We start from the raw sequence: 13,299 nt of genomic DNA on the forward strand, positions 1-13,299 counted from the left end.
CTGGTGTGATGCCCCCCCCGGGCTGGTGTGATGTCCCCCCCCCCCGGGCTGGTGTGATGTCCCCCCATGCTGGTGTGATGACCCCCCCACTGGGCCTGCTCCTGCCACATCGTGGCCCCCCTGCCTTGTCTCCGCAGGAAGCCTGGGGCCTGAGCTCGCCTTCCTGGGGGTGTCGCCACGGTGCAGGGGGAGGGGGTCCTCCCAGGGCCCCTGAGGCCGACCTGCCACCCCACAGCCTGGAGACCTCTGAAGCCGGCTGGGCTGGAGTCGCCTCCCAGTCCCCAAGGAACAGTCAGGGAAGGTGGGGTCGGGGAGGCGGCATCAGACGCTAATAAATGCAAGGACATCACAACCCTGATGAGTAAACCGAGGCTTGAATGAGCTGTGCAGGCCCCGCCTCTGCACCGCGAGGTTCTAACTCCAGGCACCTAGCAAGCGGCCCCCGCCCTCCTCCTCCCCTGGGGGGCCCCTAATGTCCTAAGGGCGTGGCTGGTAGACACACGGGTCTTGGACACGTTTGCCCCACACTCTCCCTCCCCCCGACCCTTCCTCTCCTCCGGGGAGGCCCGTGTGGCTTCCGAAGAGGCAGTGCGAACGGGCCGCGCGCATCACTCTGGACTCCGTTACCCTCAGAGAACGGCTCCCGCTCGAGCCCCGCCGCCCCAGCTCCCCGAAGGCCGAGCCCCGCGCGCCGGCCGTGACCGGGGCCCTCGCCGCCTCCTCACCTGTGCTGGGCTGCGGGAGCCACCAGTCCGGGAGCAGCTGGGCCCTGCAGGCCTCTGGTGGAGAAGGGCTCCGCTTGACCACCCCCATGTACTCGTCCACGGAAGGCTGCAGGGACAGGGCGAGGGAGAAGGGCGCTGGGGTCGGCGGGCTTCCCAAGTGGGGCCGCGGCGCCCGTACCGACGAACGGCCTAGACCGCACCAAAGCCACACGGCCGCCCTGCATCCCGGGACAGGGGCAGAGCTCGCCTCGTGCCTCGAAAGGCCCAGGACACCTCACCAGCCACCTCAGGGCCCCTGAGAAGTCGCCTGGCCTTTTCTTGGAGAAACCTCCTGTTGCAAAACCACATGGCCAGGGGGCCCAGCTGGCCCGGGGACGCAGACAAGTGACAGGGATGCCGGCCAGACTCTGCTGCGACTGGGCAGGCCCCGCTCACCACGCCATGCCCACATTCCCGACCTCTGACCCGCTCCCTGACAGACGCGGATAAAATCCGAGGAGGAAGCATTTTGAAATCTGCTTTTCTCAGGACCCCTGTGTGCCTCTCTCAGCTGAGTCGGCAGAAAAGCCGCGTCCAGAGAATGGGACGTGGTCGGAGAGACAGGAAGTCAGGACCTCACTTGGCTGCTGCCGGGAACCACCAGACGCCTACCAGCTGCCCTCCGCAACACGTTCCGGCAGCTCGGAGCAGATCGCGTTCTGTTATCTGCAGCTCCCGAGGGCCACGCTACCCCTAAAGGTTCTGTGATCGCCGTATGCGTCTTAAGAATTTCCACAGTGCCCACACCACCTTCTACAAGGACCGTGCGGGATTCGTTTAGCTACGAAATGGCTGCCTTGCACCGGCCGTCAAAACGGAGTTAAGAAGCGGACAGAAATAATAGAGAAAGGGCACTTGTCAAGCTGACACTGGGATCCAAAAACCCATGTGTTTTGCCTCGGGAGACCCCCATGGAGCCTCTACTTATAGCCTATTAACCATGAGTTTACAAACAATTCTAACAAGCATGGCACCTGCCTTTTCAATCCAGCAAGGCCTAAAGCCGCAGATTATGAAACAGGCGGCCCACCTGCCCTAAGCACCCCCCCCAGCATCCACATTGTCGTCATGACAACCCCAAGCTGCAAAGGAAGTTGACTTCTTTTTTCCCCCATGGCCGGCTAAGTCGCCAAGGGAACGCACAGTGCACTTTTCGTAAGACTGCCAAGTGACACGGGTAAAATATGGAAAGTTTAGAGCAGGAAGAAATGCGCTCGGAAGGAGGGCAGCACGGGGACGGGGCGGCCAGGCAGCGGAGGCCGGCCTGAGGCAGCGTGAGGTCACCGCTCACGGGGACCGCTCACCCTCCTCCCAGGGCCCCCGCGGCCCTGCTCACCTCCTTGATGAGCTCGTCGATGTCAGAGCGCCCGCACTCCATCTCCGTGAGGTCGCTCACGCAGCCGGCGGTCGCCATGCCTAACTTGCCTGCGGAAAACCGGAGAGACGCGTGACCAACGGCACTGAGGCTGAAATCAGTGTCGTGGGTTTGGTTTGGTTTTGTTTTTAACGCCGAGTTGAAGGAGAGAAGTCTGCAAGTGTCTCTGCTGGTTTGGAAAAGGCCTGGAAAGTATTTCCCGTGAGGCCTCGGGCCCCGGGAGGCAATGTCCACGGGTGAGGTCATTCTGTCTCTAACGCTCAGAGGACAGGACGCTGGGTGCCCGGCCCCGTTCGCCGAGACGGAAAACAAGCTCCCGTCAGACACGCTGTAGGCCAGGCGGCCACCGCCCGGCCGGGTGCACTTCCGAGGCAGGCTGTTTGCAGACGCGCAGAGTTCCTGGCAAAACGTGTCCAGATTGGAGTCGTTTTGTGAAGTTAATTGACAGGAAGTGTCTCTGGGGCGTCTCCAAATATACAGCCTGCATCTGTGCACACACCAGGCCCAGGCGCGGGGGCGGGGCGGGGACGGCTCCGTCAGGCATGGCACCAAGCGCCCCGACCGCCAGCCCGCCCACCCCCACGCCAGGCCCACTTCTTCCCCCCAGAGATGCGCCTCATCCTGCGACCAGAGGGCCGTGCCTCACAGCCCACGACCCTTGAGGGACCCATCCCTCCGTCCTGACTCAGTCTGGATTCCACTGTGAAAGATGCCAGAATTCGCTAGAAGCTGCTGGTGGGGGAAGTAGGCGGTAGAGGGGGTCCCCCCGCCCCCCGTGCAGCCTGCAAACCGCTGAAGGACAGAGCACAGCAGGTCCATTTAGACATTATGCAAATGCAGCGTCCCTCTGCCCCCTGAGAACCTGGTGCTTCGTGAACCCCCAGCCCTGCAGGTGACGGTGGCTGCACCCCGAGCTATAAACAAGCGAGGGTCACGAGCCGGGTCAAGCTCAGCCAGTCCCGGGGCGGGGGAGGGGGGGGCACCAAGAGGACCTTCTCCATTCCTTCCAATCGCAATGCACTTTGTGACGATGAAAAGTTACCCAAAGTTCGTGGAGGCCAGTGAGGCAGGAAGGCACGCGGCGTCTTCCAGACCCACCCCCGGGCGGTGCCTCAGAGGTCTCTCGGTAAACCCTGTGGGATTCTCTGGGGAGGGGGGGGTCAGTTTGTTTGACTTACTGTTGACGGTCGATTAGGGTTCTGAATCAGCCAAGTTCAGCGCTAATTTACAGACAATTGAGCCCCAAGTGACGGGCAGCCCAGGGATGGGGGGGGGGGGGACAGCCACTGGTCGGGCTCGCTGACCATGTGCCTCGTGTCCTCCGTTCAGCCTCTGTCATCATTCTGACCCCTCGTGGGCCAGTGAAAGGGCTCTGAGACCCGGCTCACTGGCTGTTCGGTCGACTCGCTGTTGTAACTGGTTTTTAAATCACACGTCGACCCTCGCAACCTCGACTTCAGAGCGTCTGCTCGGCCTACGGGGTTTCGGGGTTCACTTACGTGTGGTGCCCAGGGCACTCCTGGACCAGTAAGGAGCAGGTCGGGGGGAAGGGGAAGGCTGCAGTGGTCTGGGTAAGGTTACACCTGATGGCTAGCCCATGTGTCCAAAGGACGCTTCAGACCAGTGACGGTGACTAGTCTTTACCCGACGGGCCAGCGACACCGCCTGCCCCCTGGACGGGGTCTGGAGGCCGGATGGGAGCTCACGCTCCCGGCTGGTGAGGACGTCTGACCAGGTGGGGACCAGGGTGACGGGGTGCGAGGCAGATGACCGCCACCTGCTTGCACCTCGAAACAGCCTCTCGGGTTTGGCGCTGGAGGACTTGTGAGTGGTCACATCCCTGAGCTCCCGGTATGGGTCAGGGTGCGACCAGTGCTGAGGCGCGTCTGACCTCCGGCGACGGGGCCGACGGCGCTGTCCTCCCCAGATGCAGGCGTAAACTGGACCCCCAGCCCCATCATCCGTCCCTTCTCTGTCCGCCTGACTGGCCCCCACCCTGGGCGTTGTTGGAAAACAAACGGAATCCGTCCTGCGCACCCTCTTACCCCGGTGCTGGGCCTCTGCGAGGTCCCCGGTGAGCCCCGGGTCTGACGGCCCCAACCTCCCCGCCCTTTCCTCCCGAGGAAGCTGCCACTTGGCCAGCGGACGGTGGCCGGGGTCAGGGGAAAGCGCCCGCGTCTGCTTGCGCAAAGGAGCGGACGGTCAGCTGGGCTCCAGCCGCTGGCCCAGGCCCCCCCATCCCCAGACCCAGGCTCTGGGCCGGGCCCCTCCGCCTCCGCCTCTGCCAGGCTGAACCGCCCGTCGGGGATAGTTACATTTCTGCTCCTCCTCCGGGACGATGCGGTAAACTTTGTACGGCTCTGAAATGTCCAGCTGGGACCGGTCTGTCACTTCCTCAAAATCGGGGCTCTTGTTCAAAGCACAGCGTAGCCTGGTCTTCCAAGTGGCTGGTTCAGCCTTGTCCCCTTCCTTAAACTTCCCTTTGAACACGGCCCAGGCCTGAAGGGATAAAGAGAAGCCGGTGAGGGACCAGGCGCCCCCCTCCGCCCCCAACCACAGATCTCCACGGCCACGGTCAAGAGCAGCACGTTCTCCCCCGTCCTGATAGTCGTTTTGGCCCTTACCTCTTGGCCGGGGACTTTCAGGAGCACTTTCTGTGACAGATGCGAAAAGACCAGGGCCAGGAAGGGACACCCCCACCCCCGAGGGTCACCCAGCAGAACCAGATTCCAGCCCAGGCCCCTGGCTCTCACTCACTCACACACACACACACACACACACACACACACACACACACACATCTTGGATCTGCCTCTGGGCGATTCCTTCCCTGGACCAGCGGGTCAAGAGGAGCCTGAGGTCAGCTTAGCACAAAGAGGAAGTGGCACATGGTTTCACTAGAATGTTCAAAACAAAGAGCAATTTGTTGCTTTTTCAAATCAACCCCGAGCCAAAATTTAGCATGAAAACGGAACATTTGCAAGAGGACTGAATGCAGTCATCCACTGCCTCGCTGCTTTTAATAGAAATTTTGTTTTGCATTTTGGCACTGATTCGAACCTTCCCGCCCCACCCCCAGGGCCCTGTTAAAAGGCGCGGAGAGGTGCCCCCTCTCCGTGTCGGGTTCCACAGCTCTGTTTCTGACCGCTCCAGACCTCAGACCCTGAATGAGGGCGAGAAATTCAAAGCTGAAGACCTAACAGCCACAGTGCAGAACGGGGCAGAACTAAACGAAAATTCAGACAAACATGTGAACGGGCAGCTTTCAAGATTTCAAACCTGGAATCTGGACACGCCAATGAGGTCACTGCTATCAGGCGAAAATAACCTTTGCTGTCAGACAAAATCAGATTCCTCTTCCGGCTACGACTGGAGGGAATCCTCGGTCCCACTCAGGAAGGTGCAGTTCCTAAGCTGACTTTCCCAAGGTGACCCCCCTGGGGCTAAACACCACTGTCCCGACTTCCAACCCAATTACACTCGACTACAGCAAGAGTTCTGAAGCTCAATACCCACACCAGCCCCCTGGGAAGCTCAGGAAATGCAGATTCCTGGGCCCCGCCCCCAAGATTATCATTCCGTAAGTGTGGGTTAGGTCTGCATCTTTTCTTTTAGATTTTGATGAGAGAGAGAGAGAGAGAGAGAGAGAGAGAGAGAGAGAGAGAGAGAATCCCAAGCAGGCTCCGAGCTGTCAGCACAAAGCCTGACGCGGGACTCGAATCCACAAACCATGAGAATCATGACCTGGGCCGAAATCAAGAGTCAGATGCTCAACCGACTGAGCCCCCAGGCGCCCCGGGGTCTGGGACTCTGCATCCTTAGCCCGCATTCCAGGGACCGGCAGGCGACCAGCTGGCCACACGCGCCGTCCCTCCAGGACGCCCCTGGGTCGCAGCCCCACTCACCAGTCCTGGCTCTCGGTCCCGCACACAAGACGAGACCTCACGGGCAGCACCCGTGTTCGCGCCTCTGCGGACGCCCTGAGCTTGACCGTGTGCTGCTGCCGCAGGCAAACGGGAGAATGTCGCCGTCGCTGCCCGTGAGCGTCACCCCCTCTGACGCAGGCACAACTCCCCCCAGAAACGTTTTCCACAGTAATGGTTTTCGGTCCCTTCCGATCCTCCGTCCAAGGATTTGTCACCTGCAGCGCAGACCACGCACTGGCTTCTTTGTCTCAAGGAAGCCACGCCACGCACCCACCGAGCAGTCATTTCTACCTAATTTCAACCTTCTACTGCGTTAAGTCAGAGTGTCTCTGCCTCAGGCCTGTTGATATTCGGGGTTGGATCGTACTTTGTGATGGGGGCCCTCCTGGGCGCGGCTGGCTGAGCCCCGCCCCTGTCGTGACAACCGGATGTGTCTCGGGACAGGGGTCCCCGGGGAGGTAAGACTGCGACACCCCCCCCCGCACCCCCTCTTTGAGAACCACTGGTTAATTCACATTAGAAATCGGGCCGGGGGGAGCGGTTGCCTGAGCCAGATCCGCGCAGGCTGCAGGCCCCGTGCAGGGCGCACGCTCCGCCCAGAAGAAAGCCAGGAGGCCACCGAGCACAGCGCGGCCCTGCGGTCAGGAAGCGCCCGGGTCGGGCTCAGGCCCTTGCGTCCAGCCCTACGGTTTATTCTTCCTCGAAGGCCTACTGAGTTTGAACCATCTGTGCTACTAAGTCAAGTTCACTCAGGCCTGTCACAGTGCTGGTGGAGGACAGAAACGACCTTCAATTAACGAGGATTTCCGCCACACAACCGCCCCCGCCCCCCGGCTTTATGAAAAGGAGGCAAAATGCTTTTTGGGAAAGAAGTCAGCGTGGCTGTGAGGGCCTCGGTGCACCCAGGGACGGCACCCCTGAGCTCCGTCTTCCTCAACCCCCATCTCTGGCCCGGCCCCACGAGGCCGCAGAACCCCACCTGCAGACAATGAGGAATTCTCTGGTATAAATGGCTTCCTACGCGCCACTGTATCTTAACTCATGGATTTTTTTACGGTTTTCTTTGAATGCGTCAAACAAACGTTTCTCTACATAACCAAAAGATCCGTAAAATAGGGGTGCCTGGGGGGCTCAGTCAGTTAAGCGGCCGACTTCAGCTCAGGTCATGATCTCGCGGTTCGTGGGTTCGAGCCCCATATCGGGCTCTGTACTGACAGGTCGGAGCCTGGAGCCTGCTTCGGATTCTGTGTCTCCCTCTCTCTCTGCCCCTCCCTTGCTCACACCTGTCTCTCTCTGTCTCTCAAAAATGAATAAATGTTAAAAAAACAAATAAAAAAAGAATATCCATAAAATACCTCCATCCAAGCAGGGCCTGACTGGGCGCTTCCCACGGGCCTCGCGGGGACGCGCCGTCGGAGGGCGGGAGGCAGGCGGGGCGGGGCGGGGCAGGGCAGAGCCACGTGGCTGCCTCCCTCTGTCCTCACCAGCGAGCCGCCCTCCCGGTGGCCAGCGGCGCTGGGGGCCGCGTCCCCCGCCCACCCGGCTCCGCTCCTGCTGAGATTGTGGGCTTCTGTCCGATTGCCACACCGGGCGACTGCGAAATGAACGGAAGCCCTGGGAATCTTGCACATTTTTCTCAACGCTGTTGAAACGGCCATGAAGGGCATTGCATAAGAGATACAAATCTGGGGCTTTATTTCATTACCCCCAGAGCAGACACGGAAATAGGGAGCTGGGTGAAGGGGAAGCCGGGCAGCCTCCTGGGAGCCACGGCCAGGGGTGCGCAGCCCCTGCCCCCTCCTGGAGAGGTGACAGTCACCCTGAAACTATGTCCCGGGCACCTCAAGCATCTGCTTAAATCTGCTCACAGTGGCCACGGTCAGCAACTCACCAGGTTCTCAGGGGGCAGGGAGTATGTGCCCCACCAGGCGGGCCTGGTAATGCCAGAGGCATCTGGCCGTCACACTGGGGAAAGTGCTACTGAGGCCGGCGCTGAACACGCCCCAGTGCCCAGGACGGCCCCCAGGAGGAGCTAGGCCCCCCCCACATCAACAGTGTCGAGGCTGAGGGGCTCTGGCCCGCAGCCATCTACAGCCCAGAATCCCCCGAGGGCCCGCAGAACCTGAACGCCATTTATATGCAGCCCGAGTCATCCCAAGAGAGGCTTACCAGGACCCCCAAAGGCAAAAGCACCACCAGGAGTGATAAAGAAATGACTACCGTGGCCAAACCCTGGCAGCCTCTAGCTGGGGTCCTTGACGGGAAGAAATCTGCTGGCCCCTTGGGCTACCTGGGGTCCCTCGAAAGTGACAGAGTGCACTTGTGTCCATCCACATGTGCCCACGCTTCTGGAAGAGGGCCAGTCCCTGGCAGCAGACCCCCAGGGAGACCCGGGACCCCAGATTCCAGAGCTGACAGCATTGCACGCCTCTGAGCGGGAAGCCAGCTGTGGCCTGCCTGGGCTCCGCGCTGGGGCCCGGGATCGTCTCCGGTCGCTTCCATTTGGGCCGGTCGACCAGTCATCCCTGGGGAAGCATCCGGGTGCCTCACTGCCGTCCAGGGTCCAGGGTCCGGTTCCCACTCTCCCACAACTCACCCCTCCCCCAGACTCACCCACTCTCCCCTCCCTGGACCCCTAATGCCCTTAGAACAAGGGGACCCAGGGCCAGCCACCCGTGGTGCGTCCGTTTGCAAACGTAGAATCCTTGACCTAGGGATCCACACCTCCCAGGGCGCAGAGGCCACGTTCCTGGAGCCTCAGAGAAGCCCGCAGGTGACCATGACCCCCAGGGGACTCTGACAACCCAGCTGGGCTCCTGCTCGTCCGCCTGAATGGAGGCGTGACGGCAAAACACCTGTGCCCGTCGGTCCGGCTCGGGCTCGGGGACACGGGCTCCTGAGAGCCCATCACCCAAGAGCCGTGAGATCTGGGACAAGTCCCTTCCCTCGGGGGCTCTATGGACGCAGGAGAGCAGCATGGCCCCGGGTAGAAGGAAAAACACACACTCGGGCCAGGCGTGGCCCGGGGCGAGCTCTCGCTGGGCTCCGGCAGCGAAGAGTGAGCCTCTTCATGCTTGGGCGCTTCTTATTCTCAAGGGGAGGAAGGCTATTTTCCACCTCGGCTGCCGGGTCAGGACACCCGCCCCAGCCCGGCCCCGGAAGCCGTCACAGATGGCTTCTCTCTTCCGAGCCGGCCCCACGCGGCCGGGCAGGTAACTTTGAAAAAGGAAGCCCTGTGCCCTTCCTAGAATTCTTCATGGGATGTAGACGGTAGCCCGGGGGAAGGCTTTGGCCCCAGGGCCCCGGGGCAGTGCTCTCTCTCCTCGTGCACCCGGGGGTGCGGGTGATGACGGTGCCCTTAACCTCCTCGGCGGGGAAATGCCAACAACACACGACCTCGGAGTGATTCGACCACATGATACGTGAAAAACCACCCGGTACATATTTCTGAGACACGCTCAGCACTCAATCCGTGTTTGTTTTAAGAAACTAGATTCGCAAATAAGAAAGATGTCACTTTCTGGCCTGCGGGGAGCCAGGAACCTCCTCGTGGGGGGGGGGGGGGGGCTCGAGTCGGTACCTTGAAAATGGAGGCATCCACTTCCTGATTATAATCCTGTTTGCCCGCGTGCTTCCAAGGGATCCGGAACATGCTCTTCTCATCATTTTCCCAAATCAGCCCAGGGTACATGCTGCTGTCGATTTGCTCGATCAGCCACTGCCGAAGCCGCCGGCCACCATTCCGGTCACACATCCTGGGAAGGAAAAAAAAAACCCACATTCTGTGATGTTACAAGTGTCATCGCCGTAATGGCAGTGCCCCGCACGGACGAGCCAAGAGGTGCCACCAGGAAGATCAGAGGTCTGCCAGGCAGATGCCCGCCTCAGGGGAAACCCACGGACCCCGGGCGCTGGGCCACCTGCCCCGTGGGGAGGCCGTGCCTCCCCTGGGCCTTCACCCCTGCAGGAAAACTGGAAGGTTCCCGGGAAATCAGCAGCTCCCCGTTGGCCAGACGTCACCCCTCCTCGGGTTCCACCTGGCACTCCTTCCAGCTTCACCCCTCGCTCCGTTCTGGGCAAACACAGCCACCTCGAAGGGCACGTTTCCACTCACAGTACGAGACGGGGTGTAATCGCTTTTACATTGTCAGGTCCCTTTAATGAGCAACCTCGGAGAGCAAACTGCATTACTTGATGGCTGGTCTGACCAGTGTTCATGAGTAAACGTGACCCCTTGTGCACCAGGAAGGAAGAGATCCTCAAGGCTATGCCTTCTAGATGGTTCCTTCACAGGTGGGCTAATGATAAGAGCAGGAGTTTGGGAATGAGACAGAGCTGGGGCCCCACTTGAGTCCCGCCACCTCCCAGCCCGGCGACCTGGAACTATCATTTAACCGTGGGCGCCTGCTACCCTGGCTGAGCCCCGGGATGACGCTCAGTCCTCGGCGTCACTGTGGTGACAGCTCGGAGGATGCGTATGCAGCACCTGAGGCCAGGCCTCGATCTTAGAAGGGTCTCTCTAAATAACAGATGTTATTTCTTTCAACTTTCTTCCTCGGGAAATCTACTGTGGCCACTGGACAGACCAAGTTAGCTGGGCTAGACTCTTCCGGAAGGCACCCGAACTGGGGGATCTCACCAAGGTGCCCAAAGACATCCTTTGGAAGAACATTCTTGCCAGAGCAGGCAGCTTTCCCAACAGCCCAGAGAGAAAGAGAGAACAATCACACCGCGCCGACTCACAGCCCACATTTACAAGAACAGGGGTGGAAATCCCCGTAGCTGTTGGACAGAGGCCCACCAAAAAAAAAAAAAGGGCATTTCTGGTCTTCTGATTAAAATGTGACCTTTTTGGGCAAACTGGTTTGAAACAATCAATAAGACATAATGTCCTCAAGAATACGGTCACACCCAGAGCTGTGCTGGTCCATAAAGTACACGACTTGGCACCCAGCCACCCAGCAGGTGGCCATAGGATCAGAAAGGGGGTCCCGATCCCAGGGGGAAGGGGAGTCCCAAGTGCCAACTGTAGCTTCTCCGTGCCCACTGTGGATGTCAAAAGAGTGAAGCAGGTGGTATAGGACTTGGACTTGGAAACCACAGACCCAGCAAAGAGTTTGCTCCAACTGGAGAAAAGTATCTGGGAAAACCTGAATGCTCTTGAGCTCTCCTCATCTGCAAAGTGAGTGCATAAGCATCCCAGAATTCCCAACAGTCCCTGTGTTAATAAATAAGAAGGTGAAGGTTTAGGACGGACACCTAGTGGGAGAGAAGGAAGGACCCACCAAGCACCAACCTGCCGGCCACAGAAAAATGACCCAGCAGCGTCCTGATTCCTACAGACCCTTCAGGAGAAAAGACCGTGAATGAGCTCTGTGCAGGGAGGGGGGGGAGGGGGCCAGCACACAACGGAAGGGGTGGTGTCTGCGGATCTATCGATTCAATGACACCCACTCAGCAGTATCTTGTGTGCCCTCTTAGTACAAGGCTTATAAACCTGAGTCCACGCTCCAAGAGCCTCCTGAAATGAAAAGCAAGAGTTTGTTTGTATGAATGCTCTTCTAGAACGTAGATCCACACCTTCTTATCAAGATTCCTAATGGATTCACAGCCCCCCAAACTGTTAAGGGCAAATGCCTTGCTGATTTATAAGAACAGGAAAAGAGAAAAGCAGAGAGAGAGGCACTGAGGAGGAAAGTGGGACAGTACTTTAGAAATCCAGCCTGCCTGCTCACAGGAGGAAACTCTGAGACCCAGAGAGGCACCCTGACCCCCTCCCAGCCACCCCGGCAGAGAAAAACCACGGTTAAGTCACGAGACCAAAGCACGTGGACCGCCCTACCTGAATTTTCAACTGAGATCACCTCTAAGACTCTACAGGGCAGTAAAAGCCCAAGATTCTAGTTCAATGATGACCCACATGATTTATTGAATGCTAACAAATTAATTCCACTAAATGCCAAGCCAGAAAAAATGTTTAAGTCCAGTCACATGTTTATAACTTCCTCTTCCTTGATTTTTAGGTAATTATTCTCTTTATGGGCCAAGTCCTATCTGGAGCTAATCTGCATCTCAATAAATGGGGCCCTGGGGTCAGGCTTCCCAGGCAGGAGATGATTAGAGGCTGTCCTGGCCCCACCCAGCCCAGATCTCAGGATGTGCCTGTGAGGCGGAGAGCGACCCGCTCCTGCCCGTCCCAGGGCCCTTGGGCATCGGCCTGGTGGCCACAGACCCCATGTCCCCCAGCCCCAGCCCAAAAGCATCACAGCCACTTCTCCCTTTGGCCTCAATCTTTCTGAAATGAAGGAACCCAATCCTGTTCGTGGGGGAACCTGACACAACCCCAAAGGACAGGGTCAGAACCTTCGTTCAAGGACCAGCTCCTAATTTAGATTAAAAAAAAAAAACAAGTATTCTATCTCCCTATATGTTGAAAGGATGGTTTTTTTTAAATATCTATTTTTAAGAGAGAGAGAGAGACAGCACGGAGAGGCAGACAGAATCCGAAGCAGGCACCAGGCTCCGAGCTGTCAGCACAGAGCTGGACGCTGGGCTTGAACCCACGAACAGTGAGATCATGCCCTGAGCCGGGGTTCCGGCTCAACGGACTGAGCCACCCAAGCGCCCCCAGGGATGGTTTTAAATTCTGGAAAGTTCAGTCTCTAGTTTCCACTCACAACGCCCTCCGCAGCCCTGGGTAAGCGAGATGTCCCACCTTGCAAATCACTCTCCCCTTTTATACCAAAAAGCTCCCTTTAGCTGTGAGCCCCACACAGACTTCCCCGCAGGGACCACTGGGCTGTGACAGGCGCCAAGGGCCGCCAACCCGGCTCATAAATCCTAACTGCCGCCAGGCAGGAGAAAGCCCCCGGGCGCACCCCTCCACGACCCGGGCACCCGGGCTGGCTGGTGTCTGGGCAGCTTCTGGGCCCGGTCGTCCGGGCGGTGCTCCGGGCGGTGCTCCGGACGGCCGGACTCGGCCGGGACCCGGGAGCAGCTCTTGCAGTAAAGGGTCCGTATTTCCTCCCGTTACAGGTTTCCGCGCAGACCAGATTTTAAGAAAAGTCGGGTATTTCTGGCAACCATCAGCCGCTTAGGGAGCGGCCACCCCATGCTCGGCGCCTGGACCTCGGGCTCGGTCCCCCAGGACTGGCAGGGGGAGCAGGAACGGAGCCCGGCCCGCGCTCCCGCCCGGCCGCCTACCTGCCGCCGCGCCGGCCCTCCGCCCGCCTTC

The 13,299-nt window shown here is 59.3% G+C and overlaps 1 protein-coding gene across 1 annotated transcript in view; it reads right to left on the reverse strand.

Moving 5' to 3' along the window:
• The window catches only part of IRF8 (interferon regulatory factor 8), a 20,697-nt gene extending 7,404 nt beyond the window's left edge, over window positions 1-13,293 (reverse strand). Inside the window, exons 1-5 of the mRNA XM_029926117.1 lie at window positions 13,269-13,293; window positions 9,646-9,820; window positions 4,455-4,638; window positions 2,101-2,189; window positions 726-831 (exon numbers count right to left, since the gene is read on the reverse strand). Coding sequence (XP_029781977.1) covers window positions 726-831; window positions 2,101-2,189; window positions 4,455-4,638; window positions 9,646-9,819 — 553 coding nt within the window. The 5' untranslated portion in view covers window position 9,820; window positions 13,269-13,293. The remainder of the gene's footprint in view (window positions 1-725; window positions 832-2,100; window positions 2,190-4,454; window positions 4,639-9,645; window positions 9,821-13,268) is intronic.
• Window positions 13,294-13,299: the final 6 nt, after the last annotated feature.

This window comes from Suricata suricatta, chromosome 16 (assembly GCF_006229205.1).
Source record: "Suricata suricatta isolate VVHF042 chromosome 16, meerkat_22Aug2017_6uvM2_HiC, whole genome shotgun sequence".
Classification (NCBI taxonomy): Eukaryota; Metazoa; Chordata; class Mammalia; order Carnivora; family Herpestidae; genus Suricata; species Suricata suricatta.